This window comes from Archocentrus centrarchus, chromosome 12 (assembly GCF_007364275.1).
Source record: "Archocentrus centrarchus isolate MPI-CPG fArcCen1 chromosome 12, fArcCen1, whole genome shotgun sequence".
NCBI classification, from domain to species: Eukaryota; Metazoa; Chordata; class Actinopteri; order Cichliformes; family Cichlidae; genus Archocentrus; species Archocentrus centrarchus.
Genome location: NC_044357.1, coordinates 15,897,391 through 15,921,581, shown reverse-complemented (window position 1 = coordinate 15,921,581; position 24,191 = coordinate 15,897,391). Strand labels below are relative to the sequence as shown.

Below are 24,191 nucleotides of genomic sequence, written 5' to 3'. Positions count from 1 at the left end.
AAACTTCCCCTGCCTCACACTGACAACAGATAATCTGTTTTAAGTCTATTTTTTGCAGCTTTGATCATTTGTTTTTTTTTTAACACTGACTCTGCAAACTGTTAGGTAAAAATGATAACTTCAGCCCTGTGAAATTTCCATTCTTCCTATTTTGCAAAACTATCGGTAAAAATCCAATTTATGAACATCTTTGAGATTTGGATGTTGTTTCTGATGTCTGTATTGAGGGTAAAAAGTGTGTGAGCAGCACAGTTGCTCAAAATAGACATTTAACATTTGATATTTTAGTCACGCTGCAGATGTTCTCATCAGTGGAACTTATACTGACTGCAATAAACATTTTTCTCATTCTTAAATCACCTATCTTACAAGCAGCCATAAATTATTATTTTAGGTCACAGCCACGATGTTTCTGAAATACGTCTGTGACTATAAAATGAACAAGAGCGAGCAAAGCTTTGTGAAAAGAAGTCAGAGCAAGGAAGAAGGAAGATATTCTGAGCAAGTTAAAGTGGGCAGAAAGCAAAGAGATTGACGCAAGAAATAATTTAACCATGCTTGTTTTTATCTGGTGACACTGTTTTGATTGCTACAGTTCTAACATGAATATTGGCAAACACCTTCTGTCACTTTACAATCTGTGAGGCATTCATTTAGCATCATTCAGACATTATTTTTTTTTAAGTAATAACATATTACAGGACACGTAGTGGCTTCCATAAATAGTGTGCAGGAAATCATAATTATATGTTTGGGTTTCCGCTTGAGCGAAGATGTGACATGCCAACATCCTGAAAGCAGTTGAACCCATACATCATCAAGGAAGTCAATATAAAAAACAATAAAATGTACTGTTCATATTTTATGTCAACCTCAAATCAGCTATGTGCTATGGGAAGATCTCCTCTGGCGCTGTGCTTTGCAGGGAAAATGCATAATTTGCTTCCCTTTTTGATATCTTATTCTACTTGAATGCTGCTATAGGAGCAGGGGGGCAGGAAGCAGGAGTAGGGATAAAGGAGGGAACTTTTCTGCTGCAAACCCACAGGGTCCCTCAATTGCTCTACTGATGATCAGTAATCGGTGTTTGGCACTGATGCGAAGAAGCTGGAGCTGCAGGGTCACTCCTTTGATACCGTTCAACGTGACACTAGTTTGTGTGTCCCATAATGGCCTGTTCACTCTTTTCTTGAAGAATAATCGATGTGAACACTGACAGCTTGGCCACTGGGCTTTCACCCAGCAGGGAACACTGACTTTATAATTTTCACTATATTCTAGCAAAAATGCTGTGGCATGATTTTAGGATAAACATTACATGTATTTATTTATTTTATTGATTAGCTCTATCCAGTAAAATGGCAGAACAGAAAAACACATTCAAACGCCTCACCTTCTAAATGTCAGGGATTTCTTTAGCCCAGAGCTCAAGCTCTGATAACAGTGGTATTTATGGTGTCTTCGTGCCACATTAGGTTGGTCATCATGTTCATCCTGCAGCTGATCTAAGAAACACTGATGATTACGCAGCATTCTCAAGGTCTGAGTCATGAAGCTGAGCCAGGGCAGCTGCTTGCAGTCAGAGGTGCCCCATAGGGGGCACTGTTGGTTCTCATGAACAACCCATGGCACAACAGGTTGCACTTCTCTACTCTCTCTTCACTGACTTCACGCTAACTATCCAGCCAAGTTGACTGACAGGAGTGGGTAAATATAACAATGTTGTGGTCTGTTCTGTCATAATTAACCGCCTGAATCCGAGTTTAGAGGCATTTAATAAAAACCTTCAAATATAAATGTGTGATTTATTTTTCTGCAAGGCAGTGCAAATGACAGTGAGCTTTTCGTGTCAAGAATCGGTTTATTTAAAACGGTGTTAAATAATTCCCATCATCTCCTGCTGGGATAGCTGTAATTATTGTCTGTTCCTCCAGAGTCAAATCTATATGATCATTTTCATCCCCCAAACCAAAAATGCAATTACCCTGCGTCGTGAGGTGCGGGGCTCCTTTCTAATTTGCCAACTTTATTTTTTCCAACGGTTTGGGACAGAAAGCGCAGCCCTCTCGTGATCTGAGCTGGGAAAATCGATGGCACAATACTTGCTGACGTGACGCCCGCAAACCTTCTAATTTGCCAATTCAGCCAGGAGTGCGCGTCCCATTCCCCCCCTCCTCCTCCTCCTCCCCAGTTTCTGCACCAACACTCTCCGGTCCACAGCTACAGGCTACAGAGCGGCAACAGGATCCTCTTCACCACCGCCTCACTCGCTCGCTCTCATCTGTGCACGCGTCTTTATCGTGTGGAAAGTTGTAGGAGTATTTATTAGATATTACAAGTCCTGTGTGACACTTCGCTGACTGCATTAACCACAAAGGCGATCGGGACCGTTGTAAATCCACCACTATGTGAAATAGAAGAAGAAGAAAACAATGTCATTCAAAGTCTTTGGGAAACATGAGGATTTTCTAGGATTGTTTTTTTGCTGACCTCGTTGATTTTAAAAATAATTGTAATAATAATAGTAATAATAATAAATTGTTGGAGCCTGATAAGGAAAAGCCGCTCTGTTTTGAAATCAACATTGACAGCACTGGATGAGACCGCGGCGCCGGATCTTGTGCAATAAGAGAAATGGTAAGGAGCAAAGAAACACTGCATCACTTTCACAGACTTCCTCTTATTCCCTTTAAATGGCGTTCATGTTGCTTTATTCGTTGCCTCCCCAGCCGACAGTTGTTGACAAATGTTTATTTTCTCGAAACATAGAAACACTATAAGCTATTAAATATATGGCACACATTTAGCAAATATTGAGCATCCTGTGGGTGCTGGGTGGGATTGGTGACAGACGGTTTTGTTTTCATACATCCCAAAGCACCTGTTTTGTCCTCGGGGCGAAAAAAACCTAACAAACAAACAAACAAAGAAAGAAAAGAAAAGAAAACATCAGGTCATCAACAAAAAAGAACTTGATTAATATAAATTCTCCATTTTGGGGAGTGAAAACGAGAAATGGGGATTTTACTTCCCTGCTGTTTGCACTCTATAGAATAAAAATGTTCTGCATTTCAGTGAGCTGACACTGCGTGTTCATGTCTGTGGTGGCAGGTGGTGTCGGACGGAATACAACAGTTTTGTTTTAAATGGACAACTACACAGAGGGGATAAATTGCGTGCAAAGTTGTGCTGCTTTCTGCTGAGGGAGCTATCTATCCGGCTTCCACCGAATTATCACGAGTCCTCGGAGAGACATGGGGCCGCTCCAGTGGATGGGACTCACCGCGCTTCTCCTGTGCACAGGTAAGACGCCCGAGAGAAACAACTATGAGCACTTGCGTTCATACATCTCAACATGAATTATGGAAATGAAAGTTAATGGTCATGAAATAAGAGGCACTATAAATACATCAACCTTTCCTGAGTGATTTCATTCATCTAATGAAATGCAAATGGTGTCCTTTCAGCCAACAGGACATATATAATTTATGAGACATATAATTAGCTGTAAGCTGTTGTGGCAGAATACAAAATGACGTGTAATATTAACATGAATGAACAATGACAGTTGCCTAGAGAGTGTGTGGGTTTGGTTGTTGTAGCAGCACTGAAACAGGATGCAGTGTGTGAGCTTGGCACTGCAGAGTACCAGGAATAACAACAGGCTGCAGACACAACCCAGAAAAGCAGAAGGAATTTTTTTTTTTTTTTTTAAGTTCAAGCTGTTTTGCATAATATATGTGGTTGGATGTATGTTCGTGAGTGTGTGCCATTGTGTTTGGGATGCTAAGTGTATGTATTTTTCTGTGGGCTTGTGCAGGTTTGTGTGACTTTCAAACTGCACGGGGTTGTGCAGAAATGCAATTTAAAATTCCCATGTAGGGAAAAGTAGCTTCATCCTCATTGTGTAAATGCTATTGGAAGCTCTATGTTAAACATGCTTTCCCACTTTGGTATAGGTACTGGAAGATAGATATCATCAAATTTCATTACAGTTACCTTTTAATAGTACTTAACACTTTCGCAAGACTCACTTTAAGTTACTGCACATAAGCCCACAACATGTATTTTTTATATTTAGGTTTTAGTACAATATTGGAGACAAAGTTAGAGAAACAAAGCTCAGATAGTTTGGACATATGCAGAGGAAGGATAGTGGATATATTGGGCAAAGGATGTTGACTATGGAGCTGCCAGGCAGAAGGAAAATAGGAAGACTACAGAGGAAGTTCATGGATGTAGTGAAAGAGGACATGCAGAGGGTTGGTGTGACAGAAGAGGATGCTAGGGATAGTGTGAAATGGAGGCAGATGATTTGCTGTGGCGAGCCCTAAAGTGAGTAGCGAGAAGAAGAAGGAGAAAAAGAAAGAGACAGTGGACTACAATATGGTAGTGGGTCCCCATGGATTTTTGTCACCTTTAGAATGAATCACGCTACCTGTTTGTTTCCACTTTTAATACAAGGCTAATCATATTCTGGCTGTAATGTAAAAGACATGAGAAAGGCATTAATCTTCCTCTAGGAGAAGAAATTTGACTTACAAGTGTAAATAGTGATGAATATTTATACTGTTACCTAACCTCTTGCTGTAAATATCTCTCAGATCTATTGTATCAGATCTACTTTGTGCTGTACTTATGAGAGTTATGCATTTTGTGATGCTGGTTAAACTGTGAATTTGCTCTAACCAAACTCTGTGATCATGTAACAGCTTTCCTCATTTGCTGTAATGGACTCCTTTCTAGTGATGTTGCCATGTCTCTGAATTGCTGAATAACTTTTCTTATGACGAATAGAAAGCAAAATATTTTCCACTCTTCTTAAAATTGTTTTGGAAAAAAATTTTTTGAGGGAAGTGATTCTCCTCACAAGAACAAAGCCACTACAAAATATGAAAGTAGACAAAGATGGATCCATTTCGTATCAGTTTGGTCAGTCTCTTCAGGTGAAAGTGGAGGGGAGGAAGAAAAAAAAAAGATTCTATCCTGTCAGTCAACCTCCTGCTGTCCACAGTCTCTGAGGATATTATGTCTCCAGCCACCTGATTGCTTTCACCCAGAGGTTGTCTCTGTGAGACAAGCACACTGACAGGCACATACTGTAGAGGATACCTGCACACACTAACATACTGTCAGACTAGCCATCAGGACATTTGGAAATATCTACAGCCTGGCATGCAGTAGGATGTGGTTCTGGCACTTTTTGCAGATTGGAGCTCTTTGTCAGGCAGAAAGTGAAAAATTACCTTTACAGGAATTATTTTTTTTCTTTAAGTTGCCATATTTGCATCCTATTTTTTAATCTCTTTATTTGTTCAATGTAAAGTTTTTATCATCTCTTACTCATCATTGTACTAAAAAGGTACCTAAGAGCCTGGCATAAAGGGCACTATACTAAACGTGGGAGGATTCCCACTTGAAGTTTGCCTGCTCTTTTGTATGTGTGTGGGCCTGGCCAGAGTAGATTGGGAGATTGTAATGGAAAGTTGAAAAGTTATAAAACCAAAACTCATTCAGCGTTAATTTAATAATAGCTCACTTGTTCTCGCGTGCACACACACACACACACACACACACACACACACACACACACACACACACACACACACACACACACACACAGGCATCCAAGCTCCTAAGCTTTGGATATTTTGTGAAAACAAAAGCAGTAGAGTTGACTGACTCACATAACAGAACATAATGCCAATGTAAACTCTGCTTCTTCAAGCCTATCACCAAACGACAACGTTTACATGATTTTATAAAGATTCCATCCATCCATCCATTCTCTTCTGCTTATCCTGATTGTCTTTGAAAATATCACGTTTTTTTTCTCAACAATATTTGTCCACAGTAATGAGTGCTAAAATATCTGGTTGAGATAGGGACAGATAGTGGTTACAGTTAATAAATAAAGGGGCTATTTCTTACTGTCTGAGAAGGCACAGTGAAGTTCAGTCTGAATTTTTCAGAATTAAACACTGCATAGAAAAAACAGTTCAGAAATTTAAGCATAATAGCTCTCAATGTAAAGATAGGCTGTGGGGATTTCTGTAAACATTGTTTAAAAGATTTGTGTTATTAAAAGATTCAAAAAACATAGAAATCTCTGTACACCAATACTGAGTGGATGATCTCTGGACTCTAAAATCCCTCAATGGGCTCAGGAGGTCTTCAAGAAACATTTTTAGTGAACACAGTTTGTCACTATAGAAAGGCATGTAAAAATTAACCATGCAAGAACAAAATATGCAAATAAAATCCCATAATAGGTTTTCCTGACCCTTTCCTGAGATGCACCGAGGTGTAGTGGAAAGCTGTCCTTGAGATGTGACAAATCAAAATTTCAAATTCTTTCTATAAACTATGATTCCACATTCTTTTGAGCTAAAGAGAATGGTCATTGGTTTGTTATTACCAAAGTTCAAAGTTCAATATCCATGATGGTGTGGGGTTGCATTGGTGAGTTACTTCCCCAGCTGTGAGGGTCTCATTAATGCTGAATGACATAGTATGTAGAGGTTTTGGAGCCACACACAGTGCCACAATGACTAGGATTTTTCAGGGAAGGTCTTGGTGATATAGCAAGACAATGGCAAGTCACATTTTGCCCATATTTAAACAGCAGGGCTCCATAGTTAAAAATATGTTGGTGATAAATTGGGCTGCCTGCAGACTCTAAGTGTCACCTACTGACAACATTTAGTCCATTATGGCAATGAAATCTTGGTCCATATTGACATGATAACATCACAAAGTTGCTACAGATTTGTCAGCCATCCATGATGACAAGCTCCCATTCCACTCTATCCCAAAGGTGGTCTTTTGGATTGGGATCTGATGACTGTGGAGACCATTTGAGTACAGTGAACTCATTGTCATGTTCAAGAAACCAATGTGAGATGATTTGAGCTTTGAGACATGGTGCGTTAAAAAGATGGGTACTCTGTGGTCATAAAAGAATGGTGATGGTCAGTAACAATACTCAGGTAGGTTGTGGCATTTAAATAATGCTCAGTTGGTACCAAGGGGCCCAAAGTGTGCTAAGAAAATCTCTCACACCATTACACCACCACTACCAGCTTGATACAAGGCAGGATGGATTCATGAATTCATGTTGTTTACACCAAATTCTTAGTAAACCCCTTGAATGTCGCAGCAGAAATCGAGATTGTGAAATCAGGCAATGTTGTCCAGTTTTTGTGAGCCTGTGCAAACTGTAGCCTGGTGTGAAGACCTGGTGTGGTCTTCTGCAGCTGTAGACCGTCTGCTTCAAGTTGCGACCTCTTGTGCATTCAGAGATGCTTTTCTGCATACCATGGTTGTAACAAGTGGTTTTTTTTTTTGTTTGTTTTGCTGTTACTGTTGCCTTTCTATCAGCTTAAAGCAGTCTGGCCATTCTCCTCTGACCTCTGACATCAACAAGACATTTTTGCTTAGGGCACTCACTGGATATTTTTGTCTTTTTTGCATGATTCTCTTTAAACCTTAGAGATGGTTGTGTGGGAAAATCCCTGTAGATCAACAGTTTCTGAAATAGACCAGACCATCTCGAACCAACAACCATGTCACATTCAAAGTCACATTGTTCTCATCTGATGTTGAACTTCAGTAGGTCATCATTACCGTGTTAATGTTACCATGTTACCAGGTTAAATGCACTGAGTTGATGTCATGTGATTGGCTGATTCGATATTTGTGTTAATGACTTTGTTGAACAGGTATTCATAACAAAGTGACTGGTGACTGTTTGCCTTCAAATTGTTATTTTTGACTGTATTTCAGGATGTCGAGTGGACCATCTGCTATTCGGAAGGTTCTAGGCTGCTCCAGTTTTTGTACTAAAGTATCCTTGGGCAAGATACAGAACCCCTAAGTTCATTTACCATCTATGTGGCAACAGAACCCCTATAAAAAACCTACCAAGGGTTCTTGGACAAACACTACCTCTTACCTCTAAGCTTATGATTCAAAGGTGATATGCAGTATGTAAAGTTCAAAAGCCCTATTAAGAAACACTGGGTGTGCCCCCAGAGGCCAGAGATTATCTACACTGTAGCTCAGTGAGTTTTGATGCTCTTGTCAAAATATATTCCATCAGGACTTTTAGTCAGTTCAGCTTCATTGACAGTTGTTGTGATAGCATAATTAGAGTTTGGTGATGTTCAAGCATCAGTTGCTGTTGGCTGCTGAGTCAAATTTCATGGATGTGTTTTTGTTACCCTGATAAATTTAATCTTCACTTCAGAGGTAACGCTTTTACAATGCTTGCACCGACTTGCTCTGTTACCATCTGAGTTATTTTCTGGTAACTTTTTCATGATTTTGAAATTGCAAATTAAAACTCCTACTGACATAAACTGATTTAAGCAAACAGTGTCCTTTCCATTTTAGATGCTTAAGTGTATTTGACAGGGATTAAAGTCATTCTTTGGACTGTTTTTAGAAACAGGCCAAAAGCTGAGTTAAAACTGATTATTTCATGCCACTGTGAGAGAAAGTGAGAGAGAGAGAGGAAGAGCCCAAAGTGACCCTGCACACACATTAAGGCTGTGAAATCTAAACTGGCAACTACCTCCAGGATAGTAAAGTCTCATGGGATATTACTTGTTGGCTCTTAACATCTCCTGGATTAATTCTGGGAGGGAGTTGGCAGGGCTGTGTGGTTCTGGGCAGTGATTTTACTTAAAGAAACAGCAGAGGCCTTCAGAATTAGCTGACTTTGTTAAAAAAAAAAGTCTTATATAAAATAATCTCTCCTTTTTTCTTCTCAGTTTTCCCCTATTTTTCCCCTAATGATTTCTAGGTGCTGTAATGGAGATAACCATAAGACAAAAATAAAAAGAAATTGGGCACTTTTTACTGAAGGGCTTGACCAGGAAGGAAAATATTGAATGAGTTTTATTGAGGGTCTTTCCAGGGGCAAAGCCAGCATTTACCACATTGAAAAGAGACGCTACATTGTTTGTAAAGCAATAAGTCAAAAGAGAAACACGGTTATTAATAATTTGATAAATCCATTGCAAAAAAAAAGTACAGTAAATGAAATGTTGTATTGTAAAGTGATGGATGAAGCCTGGCTTATCCTGCGTGGCACTGTAGTTACAGAACGCTCCGGAGAGCAGCAAAAGGAAATGTTACACCAGGGAGCCATATGTCATTTTATATGGATCATAACACAGGGACAAAAGTCATAAAATGAAAAGAGATGTAGAGTTATACTGAGAACAAATTGTAGGACAAACCATCCAAATTTGTATGCTTCTAAAAGGCTTCTGTGCACCATCGTCTGGAATAAAGCAAATTGAATTTTATACAAATTCTTCAGAGAGCAGCAGAGAGGAATGCTACAGGAGGGAGCCATAAGTCATAATATAAGTTTGATATGGATTACAGCACAGGGACACTAGTCACAAGATGAAAAGTATTGTTGCATGTTTTTGTCATAAAAAGCTGGGACTTTTTTTTTTAACTGCTAGCTCTAAACAGAAACAGGGTAGTAAAAAGGAAAAAGAAAATCAGTATTTGACCACCCTTTGCCAAACACCCTTTACTTGTGAACAAAGTTTTTAAGGTACTTAGCAGGTAGGTTGCTCCGGGCATCTTGGAGAACTTGTCACAGTTCGTCTGTGGATTTAGGCTGTCTCTCACTTGCTTCCGTCACCTCATGTAAACCCAGACAGACTCAGTGATGTTGAGATCAGGACTCTGTGGGGGCCACACCATCTGTTCCAGGACTCCTTGTTCTTCCTGCCGCTGAAAATATTTCTTTATGACTCTGGGTGTATGATTGGGGTTATTTTTCCTCGTGTTGCAGAATGGCTTTAGGACCAACCAAACTGTAACTATGTAACTATGCATCAAGACTACTCTGTTGGGAAAGCAATAAAATATGATATAACTGATTAACCATAATATAACATGCATACTTAATACTGTCCGTGAAGTGAATCCTAAGGATCCTCACATTTCAGCTATTTCTGTAGACACTGAATCAGTTTAAAGTTGCTTTGCTTTTTTTTTTTATTTTCTTTTTTTAGTTTAATCAGTGTACATTTTAGGTCATGTTCAGATGCATGCAAGTCCAATATTTACTCTCCCTTTAGCTTGTTTTCACCTCCACTACCTCTCAAGAAAACCTTTGAGTTTTTAAACTTGTAGATTTTATATTTTTCTGTTTTCTGCTTGCCATGATACATCATGATGCACAGGACAATATACAGATATTTAGATACAAATTACAAGTTTGAAATTATTGTGTGCCCATCTTGTTTTCATTCTCTGTTTGCATTTGCTTTCACCATTTTTGTTGGCGGTCGGCACCAAAACTACTTGGTTATGTTTAGGAAAAGATGCACGTTGAACAGTGTACAGATATTCAGGAACACCTTGTGCATATTTTTTCAGCAACTATGACAAACTGGCAGCATTTGATGCTCTAAAACAGACTGATGACATCTGACAAGAAACAAAAAACTCTGACAGACAGTCTTTCACTGTCTGTATCGTGATATGGTAGTTAGCACTGTCACCCCACAACAAGAAGGTCCTGGGTTTGAATCCACCTGCCTGCTTGGGACTTTATGTTCTTCTTGTGGCTGCATAGCTTCTCTTTGAGTCTCTGAATTTTTCCCACAGTCCAAAGACATGCCTGTTAGCTCAACTGGTGATTCTAGATTGGATGAGGGTGTTGGGTGTCTCTCTGTGTTAGCCCTGTGACTGACTAGTTACTTGTTCAGGGTGTATCCTACCTTATACCTTAACACAACTGGGATATTCTCACCTAGAAGGAAATGGATGGATTGAAGTCCTTTGCTTGAAAGAAAAAAAAAATCCTAACCCATAGTTCAGTTTTTCAATGTCAGAGCAGGAGTATCTCCTGAATCTTCAAAAAGTGCTTGTGGAAACATAACCATAAAAACAAATTAATTTACATTCATCAAACACATCTACTCTTTAATTTAATACAATATTGTGTGGATCAAACAGTTATGCTTCTATGCATAATTGTAAGGAGGGGAGATGATTTTCAAAAAGTAATTTCATACTGTTTTCCTTATTTGTACTTAAATATTTCCACACATTATTTTAATATTTCATATACTTTAGGATCTTATGATGGGTATCTCCTGAGAGTTAAAATCATAAACATTTTAATGTTCTGGTTAATGAAGAGAGATTAATGAAGGTTTTTTTTTTCCCCTTGTCATTTACATTATATATACTACTTTTAAGAATAATTCACTTATTTGTATTAGTGTATACAGTATGCCTACTGCAACCTAAATCCTTGGGCTTTATTGAACTTGTGCTCACTTTTATCTTCCTCCTCCTCATCACATTCCTCTATAATACTATCCTCACAACTGAGTCCATCTCAGTGCTGCCTGAAACTGATTTCCTCCCTTTCATCACTAGAGTCTGTGTCTGAAGAGCTTGCAGGGATTACTCTCATCCTTTCTTTTGTCATATAATGTGGTAACAGCGATGCCCTGTGGGATAATATATGGCACTGCCATCGTATGCACACAGTACCTGTGCATGATGTTAATGTGTCCTCAAAGTTGTTTTTTTTTTTTTTAAAGTTGAATAATGCATACTGATCATGAAGAAAAATACGATCAAACACGAGTTTCATCAATTTAATTACATTGCTTTTAAAAAAGAAAAAGTAAAAACATAACTTATGAATAATGTAACTACTTACCACCTGTTTACTATGCTCTGGGAAGTGATGATTTCAGATTAGCTAACCTGAACTAACTCATGTGAAACTAATATCAGGTAAAAGTTTTGATAAATGCCATTTGATTGGGTGAAAATCCTGGTGTATATTACCTGTTTCATGGTTTATGTACTTTAGGTGACAGAATTTGACTCACAAGTGATCTCTCTTATTCTATTATAAAAACCTAAACTTAAAAAAAATATATCAGTAATTAATACAATATTAGTATTTTTACTGAGTTTTGTATTTAACTTTTTTTTCGGTCATAATCCTAATCTTAAAAAAAGACCATCAGAATCAGAACTCATCAATCAGAAAATAGGTTAAATTATAATACAGGGATATAATACAGTATTTGAGCTGTGCCTGGATGAACCAGATAAGCAGCTTTGACCAGTCTGATGCTGTCTGTTTGGCAATAACTTTTGATTTAGGGGATTTTAGGCACTTCTTGTCCCCAGCTAATATATAGTTTTTGTCCATGTGACGCATCCATCCATTTTCTTCCGCTTATCCACTTCGGGATCCCGGGGGGCTGGGGAGGATGGAGCCCTTCCCAGCTGTCATGGGGTGAGAGGCAGGGTACACCCTGGACAGGTCGCCAGTCGCAGGCCTAACACAGAGATACACACAACCATTTGCACCTATGGGCATTTTAGGGCCAGATGGTGGATTTGAACCCAGGACCTTCTTACTGTGAGGCAGCAGTGCTAACCACCATGCTGCCCCCATGTGGCCCATGCTGTGAAATTTTTAAATTCAAACATGAGGAGAAACATACCTTATGCCTTTACTGAAGCAAAAGTTGGGCATTTGTTAAGATATAAGATAAAATTTTAAGATTCGGATAAGATAAGATAGCTGCCGCTTCAGAAAAAGAAAGCTATAAACAGCATCAGGCTAGGCTGTAACTGAGATTGACATTGACTTTTTTTTCCTTTACTTAACTAAAGGTATTAGCTAATATCATTAGCTGTGCATGCTAAGTGATTGACAAGAATTGGCTTTGTTGTTGCGCGGTGATTTTACAGCACAGTGACTGCCCAGCACAGTTCTCTGTGCTGAGAATTAAAGCTACAGGCATATTAGTGACTCTTGTTTCTTTTTTTCAAACTTGTGTCCATTGTGGTTGCTCATTTAGTTGTGTTTTCTAATTATAAATTTTCCAGTAATTACAGAAAATTGTGTTGTTCTGTTTGGGACTGCTGCTTAACTAAAATTGACAACATGATTTAAACTTCAGAGGTTAACATAGAACCACCAGAGAATTTTAACCCTGTCCTGCCACAATAACAGCAAAGGCAAAGAAGTTGTTTCTTAAAGAAGTTGTTTATTTTCATCTAGTTTTCTAATTTTGAGAATGAGTTCACAAAATAGGTATTTAAGATTACATTTTAGGTGGTATTAGTCTTGTTGTTTTGTTACAGATTATTTATAATCTTCAAATAAACGACAGCACAATGCCTAACTCATCTCAATAATTTAATTATTGTAGAAGAAGAACATTATGGAAAAGTTAAACATGAATTTTGCATAATGTGTCTTTTTATTTACACTATACAGTAAATAAGGTATGAAAAACAGAGGGTTCACTGTGAAACGGACTGAATGGGTCAGTGCCTCATTTTGAATTTGACTTCACAGTTGGCTACAACAAAATTAAAAAACAAATTTTAATGAACTAATTATTGTAATAGTAGGACAGTCAAAGTTTATCATCTCGCCCACATCTGCCTCCACCTCTGCAGCCTCTCTCTCATCCAAATTGTCCACACAGCTCTGCCAGATGTTTAATTTATGCTGCTACAGTTGTATCCATTTGCAGAAGTATTTACCTATGGTGAGCCACTGCAAATGGGCTCCCATGTAGTCCTACAAAATCCCAACTCCACGGTGCTTGATGTGGATGATGCTGGGTGTTAGTTGAATGCTGATTGGCTGACAAGTGGGCTGAAACAACGAGGGGAGCAACAGCAGGGTTCACCAGGAATGGAAACAAACAAACCCATCAACAATCAGAAAATACTGTATGAAAAGTTCAGACAGTGGCTGCAGTCGACGCTTTTCATTGTTTTTAACACACCATTTTATTTCAGCTCCTGTCATAACTCCACTGTTCTCCATGGCTAACCCACAAACTGGGTGTACCACATACATTATATTGCAAAAAGTATTCACTTGTCTGCCTTCACATGCTTACGAACTTGAGTGACATCCCATTCTTCAATCATTGGGTTTAATATGATGTCGGCCCACCCTTTGCAGCTATAACAGCTTTAGCTCATCTGGGAAGGCTTTCCACAAGGTTTAGGAGTGTGTTTATAGGAATTTTTGACCGTTCTTCCAGAAGCACATTTGTGAAGTCAGACACTGATGTTGGATGAGAAGGCCTGGTTTGCAGTCTCCCAAAGGTGTTCTTTTGGGTTGAGGTCAGGACTCTATTCAAGCCAGTCAAGTTCTTCCACACCAAACTGGCTCATCCATGTCTTTTTGGTCCTTGCTTTGTGCACTGGTTTGTAGTCATGTTGGAACAGGAAGGGGCCACCCCCAAACTGTTCCAAGAAAGTTAGAAGCATGAAATTGTCCAAAATGTGTTGGTATGCTGAAGCATTAAAACCTCCTTTCACTGGAACTAAGGGGCCGAGCCCAACTCCTGAAAACCAACCCCACACTATAATCCCCCCTCCACCAAACTTTACATTTGATCAGCACAGATCAGTCAGACAAAAACCATTCTCCTGGCAACCACTAAACCCAGACTTGTCCATCGAATTGCCAGACGGAGAAGCACGGGCTAATCCGAAGGCCATATTAAGTTTAGAGGTCTGTAGCGATTGACTCTGGAGAAAGTTGGTGACCTCTGCGCACCGTGTGCTTCAGCATCCTCTGACCCCCACTCTGTGATGATTTCACACAGCCTACCACATTTTGGTAGTTTCTGTCATTCCCAATTGCTTCCACTAACAGTTGACTGTGGAATATTTAGTAGCAGGGAAATTTGGGGCCTCATACAGCATGGCATAAAGGGATTTTACTCCTCTGTGATTAACTTCACTCATACAGCATTGTCATATCATTTGCTTGATTTCCATAGCAAGTTCACTGAAGAAAAAAATGGATGTGAAAAAAATTCTCTCTTTTCCCACAGGTTTCTCTTTACTAATAGGATCAAACACAGCAGGGATGAAAAGGAGAATAATCGATATATGACAGCATAATGATGAAATGCTTCCCTGTTTCCCTTCTTCACTCTTAGTGTTTGGAGGATTGGGAAAACAGCACGCCTAACCTAAGCATGAAGATCGGCGCTGATTCACCTCGACACACATAATCACACAGAGACGCGTGTGCACAGAATCATTAAAGATCTTGTGACACATTGTAGCTGTGCACTGTAAACACACACACGGGCACGCACAGACTCATCTCCTTGGGCAAACAACTTCACAGCCATCCAACTAGGAAAAGATCGCACTCTGCGGGAGGTCTAGAGACAATTAGCATAACTAACAGAATGCTCAGCGCACACACAGCAAATCAGAAGGAAATGAGAATGAACCTACGCACTCAGAGCATCGAAAGAATTTTAACAGCATTTTTGGCACCTCCTGCATGACAGATTGACAGCAAGAGATCACATATTTATCTCACTCTACCAGCTTTGGTCCCATAAGACAATAGAGGTACAGTACGTGTTCTCCTCTCTTGCAAGTCTGTCGCTTGGGTTTCATCCCCCTGCTGAGATGTCCTCACACTGCATCACTTGCCAGTAGAATAGTGCAATGATTTGTCAGAGAAAGCCAATAACCTTTTTTTCTTTTCTTGTATTCTTGAAGGTGGTAGTGTCATTTTTTTTGCCAGTTTTCGTGTGTGAATGTGGCAAGCGCGGAGGTAGAGATGATGACAGTGGTGACGGGAGGGGGTCTGGTATTATCTGCCCAGGTCAGGAAAGGAAGCAATTGCTTGTTTTATTTTTCTTCTTTTCTGTCCAGCAGACTGAAGACAGAAAACTCTGGAAACAGTGAGGACGGGCAGCAACGTCATAACATTTTTCTCTACGTCTCAACACAGTTCAACCTTTTAAGTTTCCTTTTGTCTCGTCTTCCCGCTGTCTGTTTTTTTGCTCATTATTGCCTCCTTCACCTGAGTGTCTGGCTGCTGCGCAGAGCTGATCCTCATTATTTAATTTACCACCCAGTTCATTAAATGTTAAGAGACAGAAAAATAACCACTAGAAAATTTCAGCCTAGCACAAAAAAAGCAAAAGAAGAAGGGGAAAAAAAGGAAGTGGAGGTAAATTTTAATTTCAACCTTGATAGACACCTCAGAATTGAAACCTGAGGGCAAACTATTCCACACCTTCAGGAATGCCGTTCCCAAACCCGGACTCAATTCCCTTACCAATTTTCAGCAACACTGCCTCAGGAGAGGTAAACATTACTGAAAGCCCAAGCCAATAAAAAAAAAAGCATTAGCAATAGGACTTCCATCTTCCCAAACCTATATCTGTATAAGTGTTAATAGTTTGATGCAGTAAGCGAAGTGGAGCTCAGGACACTTCAACCATAGTGATGAATAGATATAAATAGTCTGGCACTTTTCAGACGTAATAATTGGGCACTATTTGCTTCAGATTATCAAAAATGTGCGCTAGTGCATGTAACTTCTGATAGCCAATGCCAACTCAAGCACTGATAGTGTGCATTCTGTATGTTAATGTGATAACTATGCACAGTTAGTTGTGCCAAGACAGTTCTTCAGTACAACTTTGTGTAGGAACACAGTGTAAGGTCAAAAACAGTTTTATATAGGACCAAAGTTTGGATTTCAGTACTTGTATCTTTGTGTATCTGTGTTTCACTTGGCTGGCTGATACATTGGCCAGGAGAATGAGACACAGATATTGATCGATTTGTGGGCTTCGGGCCAGACCTGAGCTCAGAATTGTGAGCAGCCTTAAAAACTGTTATTGGTCAATTTCTTGTTAACATTAAATGTGCTGATGGCCAATTGGTAGGCCCTATTAGGCCAGAAAATTGCAGTCTGTGCAACAGTGGAGCAGATGCCATCATGAAATGAGAAAAATCTGTTTTTGAGTTGAATGGTATGTGTGTGTGGGTGTGTTATAGCAAGGCTGACATACACATGTCTGCTTACCAATTTCGGTGTAGCCTTCCAAAGAATGAATCTGATTCACAGTAATCAGAAACGTTGATAAGCACATATGGCACTTATTTATTTAATCCCCCCTGTATTCTCTTCCTCTCGTCCTCCTCATCCATCCCATGCTTAACCCTCCTTTCGCTGACTACTATACCCACCACCACTTTCACATCTTACTTCTCTCGCTCTTATCTCCGGGCGCCTTTCTCTCTGCATTCACGTTTTCTCTTTTCCTCACATGATCTCATTTATTCCAGCAAAGAGTCAAGGTTGAGAAATAATGTGCAAATTTAAGTGAAAAATTAAACAGCAAGGTTTGTGGTTTTCTCAAAGCACTGTAATATTTAGGACTATTACATGTAGGATTACAACTGAAATATTTCAAGAAAAAAATGAACAAATTAAAAGATGTAAAACTGTTCACACTATTATCTCCTTCCAAAAGGTTTTGTGCCAAATGGTACATAAGAACAGGGTAAAGACATTCAAAGAAGTTCAACATTTTGGTAAATACCTTTAATTTTACTCTCTTTATTGTCTGCACAATATATAAGAAGCTGCCAGCAGCTAGTTAGCATAATATTAGGATTAGAAACAAGGAAAATGGAACATCTAAAGCCTCTTGTTGCTTTTGAAGGGCTTGTCAAAGGGCTGTGTCATTTGATTTTGAAACAAATGACACACTGTGGTTTTGCATGGGTTATACATAAGTTGTCTTCCAAGTTAGATTTGGTTAAGGTTAGATATTAAAAACCATAGGGTCTGATTTAGAAAAATTTTAGTCCTCAGTCTTAATGCTAAGTTGAGATAGCTGCCTGCTGATGGGAATGAAGTGAACAAGTATATTTACTCCTGATAAATGTAAAACTACTTCATTAACTCCTGTGTAAAGATAATCCATTATTACTCATGCAATGACACATTTATGTTCAACATATTTATTTATGGGTCTATCATCCTTAATACTGTAATATTAGAAAAATAATATCACATAAATGTTGTATGTCATGTTTGATGAAACCAGAAACTTGGGTTTACTAAGCGTGAGTCCTCTTCTTGCAGGATCTGTGGACTCGTGCATCATGCTTTATTTCTGTAATCTGTGCTGAGATCATTTATCCATGTTTTCACTTTGTCCATTGCATCCACCAGTCTGTCACCATGAACTCATTACTTTTACCAATTTTCTCAATTTAGAATTTAATTACAGAGGGTAACCAGACCAGCCAATGTGCATTCTAACCAGAATCAAAGAAGAATGGCCAACCCACTGCCTGCTCAGTATGGTTGCAGTGGCTCCACTGACAGACAAAATGAAGAAGACAGAACTTGTTTCACTGATACTGCAATTTACTTTCCATGTGCCTTTAGTGAAGATGCACCAAGTTATCTATTTCTGAGGCCTCTGACTCATCTGGATGCTAGCATTTGTCAACAAGCAGATTTGAGGGCTTTGGCAAATTGGTTGATCAGATTAACCTACATATCTGATCAGAGGCCATAATGTGTATTTCCATTGCTTTAATCTATGCTTAGCTTGTGCCTCCACCCTATCCGAGGCAGTAGCAGTGATTTAATGATGCCTCTTATTTAGTCGTCTTGTCCCCATTTTTCACAAGAGCGATACAGAGTAGTGCTCTGAGCATGCCCAGGGCCAGATCTGGGCACAGTGCTCCAGTAATAGAGGATAAATCAGTTCCTAAAATGTCCATATAGCGGGAGCAGAAAAGTATCCAAAGCTGAAGGATTTATTCAGAGATGTGAAATCCCCTTTGTTTCACTGTGGGTATGAAGCTGAACAAGTGAGCCTTGTGTGGGCCCTTGGTACCAGTCTTGGATCTCTTCAGTGCCAGCATTTTCTACTGTAGCAGGTAATTGGGAATCTTTGGGTCAGTGAATGTAATCTCCATAAATACAGTAAGGGTACACCCCTAGTTTTCCAAAGATGTGGAAGGACACGTGGCAGTTCCATTTAAGGTTATGGATGAGGTAAATATCTGGAGTGACATGGTCCGCTCATGTCTTAACACTCAGAGCCTGAGGTGTGATTTCCATCTGCACTTTCATTTTCTTTTGCTTCTTGTCCTGTTTTGGTCCCCGTGTGGGTTTTGCTAGCTGGTCTCTAAGAAGATTCAGTGACTGATGTTGATTTTTTCTTTAAATAATTCCATCTAAAATAGGTTGGGGCTGAATCGTCATCTCTATATAATCTTTGTGGAGCCCTTTGTGCTTCCTGAATACAAGATTTTGTCAAACCCAGATTCAATTGACAACTTGGCATCTGTCTAATTGCTTGAGTCATGATTTTTTTTTTTTTTTTTTGGAAAAAGAAGCAGCCTCTGGAGCCAGAAAATGTTGAGAAATTCTAAAATACATTTACACTTTAGTCAGTACAGTGTGCAATATGATTGTCTCAGTCTTGCAGGAAGATGTTCGACATTAGGCATGTGTTGTGCAGGATCAGGATTTCTGTGCAGTGACTGCCTGTCCTACACGGTTATCTGCAACAGCAGATGTGTAGCCTTTGTTTAAACAACCATCTGTTAGTTTGTTTAAACAGTCTGTTAGAAAAGACAGACATCAGTGAAACATACAGTATAGATCACAGTGTAGAGGTTGTTTAAAGTGGCAGGACTGTAACCACATCAGATATGGTTGCAGTGATTGTTTTCATTATTGATTAGGAGTATTTTTAGAATCTCCTCCCCTCAAAGGTCTTGATCGAGCTCTTATTGAAACCTACAGTTATAAGGTTGAGCAACCTCCAGTGAATACAATACCAGTCAAAAGTTCAAACACACACACACACACGCACGCACACATTGTGTCCAAACCTTTGACTGAAGCTATAAATGCTTGTAAAATGTGTGCGTGAATGAACATCTTTAGATTGTTACCTTAGCAAATTATGTTTACTCTTGTGAAAGGTTCTGTTTTAACCAAACTCTAATTTTGTCCTAATCTTAATGAAGTAGTTTTGGTGCCTTATCTAAACAGAACTAAACAGCAAGTGGAAGCTAAGGTTAAAAATGGCCTCAGAGGACATTTGAAGTGGAATGTCAGGTGTGTTTGAGTAAGAACCTGTGTCTTTTTTGTATGATTCTGACCTCTTCTTAGTCATGTTGAAGGACAGGCAGTCAGTGAATAAAACAGTCATGCCACAATGGCAGAAGCTCGTCAAAAGCGACCACTAGAGAAAAGGATAAATTGGAGTGCTGACTGGGTATGGCTTCTTTTTAGCCTCTTGCCACACTTCTGCATCCTTGCACACAGCTTACGACGTCCCGTCCCTTGGCCACTGTTGTAAGGAAGTGGCGGCCTGCTTCCAAGATGGCATAGCTTGTCCAGCAGCTCGTTATACAGGTTAATTGGTGGATGATTTCTTTGCTCCAGCAGTGTTTGGCAAAAGAAGGTACAAACAGCAGTTGCTTTGACATCTGCGTACCATAGAAATTAAGGAAAGTTGCACTAAGTAAAATAGCTTTGCTTATGATCTGAAGCAGATGCTGCGTGCCATTCTGGCAAACACTTCCAGAGACAGGTATACTGCATCTACAGTATTAGGCAAAAATAAAAGGAACTGAAGCATAGAAAACAGGAACAAGTGAAGGAACCGAAGCATAAAAAACAGTAGCAAGTGAAGATGTGAGACGGTAATAAACAATCTCAGCCTGACAAAAACAAAAGACACATCACCTTTCTGAGGAAGCTTGGCACTGAAAAACTGCATTTTGATAACTTCAAGCTTTTGCATTAAACACTTCAAAAAATATTTGCTAGTTTTTTTGTTTGTTTGTTTGTTTGTTTTTTGTCTACATATATGACATGCTATACATTTTTATCTTGAGATTCTTAGGTTGGATTTCCTCACAAGCTGGGACACTCTTCCAATCTATAAAGCTAAATGCCGCCACTTCCATCATGATGCTATACAGGCCAGACGTTCTTTCATATGTAGATATGATTAAATTATGCCATGGTGAACTCACTGGACTACATTTACATTTAGAGATGTTTTTTTGTGCTCCATCTCCCCTGAACCCACTTAAGACGGGTACTACAATCACAAGATTGTGATGACCTAACATTTCCTGGCCAGTTTTCTACCAGCGCAGCACTGCATGCTTACAAAGTCTTGTCTGCTCATCAAAGCTAAGAAATGGCACCATGCTGCTTTTAAATTTATGGTTCACTTTGCTATATTAAACACTCTCATGGTTTTGTAATGGGTCTGGCTGGTTAATTAAGTGGGTCAGAAAGGAGATCAAAGAACTCTGGTGGATACAGTCAGTATTCTGGACCATATTAGTTATGCAAAGTAAAGATATCATATTCGTGGGTGGGTCACTTCACTGACCCTTTCTCCTGTCAGGCTTTGAATTTTTGAGCAAATCAGCTTTCCTTTAATTCACAAGCAAATAATTAGTCTTTAAATCTATTGTTAATTCAATTTAAATTTAAATTTAAAGTTTAATTTGATAAATGGGATCTAATTATGAAATTAATATCTTAACAACCAAAAATCTTTGCTTTGATCTTCAGAGCATACAGCCATTGCATCAGGATTTATATTTATTTAACTTGTTTTGCTTAAGGGCTCGAGCTGAATTGTCTATGAATGAACTGGCAGGGTGACTGACTGTTTTAGGTTAGCTTGTTTAAAGAAAACAGTGGATCTAATCGTGAGAAAAAAATTAGAGAGGTAGCCATCAATCATAAGCCCCCGTTTTTCCTGTTGTCAAACTTTCCTCTGCACCAACACCACCCCCGACTGCAATTTTATAGGAAAAAAAGAACACTTTATCTTTCCAGCTGTCAGAGGAATGATCAGCTAGCTGATTATGATGTTAGTGATGCAGCATGCAACACTAACATCATGCAGTATGAGGTAAGTTTCGCCGTTAAACATTTAAGGATGAATAAGCTGCTACACTCTCTGCAGTGCTTCCAGCATCCAAAACAGGCGGGATAAGGTGTGTACATGAATATTAGCATCATAAATTGTCACTGTATTTCCATTTGCCTGAAGCTTTTCTTTCATAATGATTTTTTTTTTTTTTCACTTTTATTTTGCTGATTTGATATTGGGCTGAAGAATAATAGTGGTAGAAATAAAAGGGAGGATTGAGGGCTTATCTAGCTCTGCAGGTGAGGTATTACAGGCTTCTCAATGGGAATCAGACTTATGGTGTGAAGTATAAGCTCCTGCACTGCACACAGAATTCTGTACATAATCCCAATGCACTTTCCCATAACTGGGAGCTGGGACACAGTGAAGGGCACACAGTCCGTTGGTAGTATGACGCTGACATGCACACTGAGAGAGGGGGCATAAGTGCTTGTCGTGCTTTGTGCGGTTGTGATGCTACTGTGGCCCAGCATAACCAGGGATCTTCACATCTTCAGCTGAATGTAAAGGGTGTTTTTTTTTTCCTCATACAAAAGAAAAAGCATATAAATGATGGGTTAATAATGTTATTAAAGGACAAAGGACTTCAGAAGCCTCATTTCACTTTATGAAGAAATGAGTTTAATGTGGCTTAAACTACTAAATATAATGTAATCATCAAACAGGCTTATTATGTATTATTAGGGATATAATACGTTTGGATGGGTCATCCTTCAAAGCTATGTATGAAAGGAAAATTAATGTATTTTCATCTAATTTTCATTATCTATACTGATCTATTTTAGTGCACTGCAGTGTTTGGCTTGGTTAATCAAAAATCAGTCCCAAACTTGTGTTATGTACTCATCTATTTTCATGCACATTGTGATAAAACGAGACAGTGTATCTGGACCACTGAATATTCAGTGAGTCTTTGTAGACTAATTATTATGTGTGTGTCTTCATAAACTTGGGGACTGCATGCGGTGGCTGAATAAAGCAGAGCAGAAAATAAATTGATCTCTTGCTTTGATGCAGCTGTGTTGTGTGCACAAGTGTCTGATGAGGGGCTGCGTGAAATAAAAGAATCTTATTCTATATTTCTTTTGTATGGTAATGTAGGCACAATGCATCGGATTGTGTCGAGTCCTTTCCTCAGCACAAAGATTTCAGAGAAGATTTCTATTCTGGGCTGTGATCGAATTAATGGAACACTTCATTGGTGCAGGTCATGTTTGTGGTGTTGCAGAATTGTAATGAAGAGTAATGTTGTGGGATGTTGGAAAAGGAGGAGGGACATTAAAATGCCACCCGGCAGGTTCTGTTGAATGGAAAATGAGTCCATCATTGGACAAGGTCACACACACACACACACGCAGACACACGCAGACACACACACAAACAAAAAGATCACTGATGACCAGTATGAGTTTGGGTGTGTTTGCACACATTTTTGCTACATCAAGTTTTGTATTCACATATCAAAAAGTACACTAATATGAACAAATGTGCTTAGTAGCTATTCAAGCATCCATGCTACTGTGCCAAGATTTATGCACACACACACTCACATTTATACCTACACATTATCTTAAATGATGGACACCAAAAGTGTGTACTTCACAGGGGAAATTATAGGTCTTTTCCTATATCTTAAAATTTCTGCCACACAAAAGTTTGCATTATTACTACGCTTTGAGACAACAAGAAGGTCTGATGGATAAAGAAACCAAGGGAACTGCACGTGCATGTCAATGGATATTATTCACCATAAATTTATACTTAAATTGAAACAGAATTTTTTTAAAGTGCTGTGTTTTTATTTTAACATATCATTAAATTCACACATTAATATTGGGATATTACTGAAAATAATGCAAACGAGACCATTAGAAATAATCAGCAGTAAGGGGATAACTTATAAGATGGTTAAATCCCCAATGGAAACAGAACCTTGCACCAGCAGCACCAAACACATGCAAGGGCCCTGAGTAAGCAAACAACCCCACGGTATGAACTTGCCACTACCTTTTGTTGGCCCTTTGCATCAGAGAACTAGAGACAGTGAACTTCATCCAGGCATCTTGGTGAGCCCTGGGGCTGCACAAAGTAACCACACCATTTGTGACAAGGCCTTAGGGAAAACTGTTTGTACAGCTGCTCCTCATTCAATGACAACATGACCTTGGATGTCTTGCCTCAGCTTGCAGAGAAGGCAAGAAGCAGACCACAATCTGCATTGCATCAAGTTTCTGTTTTGCCATCCCTCTGAAGCAATACACCATAAACATCATAAACAGTATGCTGGCGGTCTGACCAATAAACAGAGTAAAGTATACAGGTAAAACAGCTGGATCAGGGCACTTTCCAACAATCGTTAACATACTATAAACTCTAAACTATAAATATGTC

The 24,191-nt window shown here is 39.1% G+C and overlaps 1 protein-coding gene across 1 annotated transcript in view; it reads left to right on the top strand.

Moving 5' to 3' along the window:
- The first annotated feature begins 3,266 nt into the window (after window positions 1–3,266).
- Window positions 3,267–24,191, top strand: part of LOC115789321 (transmembrane protein 132C) — a 156,123-nt gene continuing 135,198 nt past the window's right edge. The window contains exon 1 of the mRNA XM_030742693.1: window positions 3,267–3,303. Coding sequence (XP_030598553.1) covers window positions 3,273–3,303 — 31 coding nt within the window. The 5' untranslated portion in view covers window positions 3,267–3,272. The remainder of the gene's footprint in view (window positions 3,304–24,191) is intronic.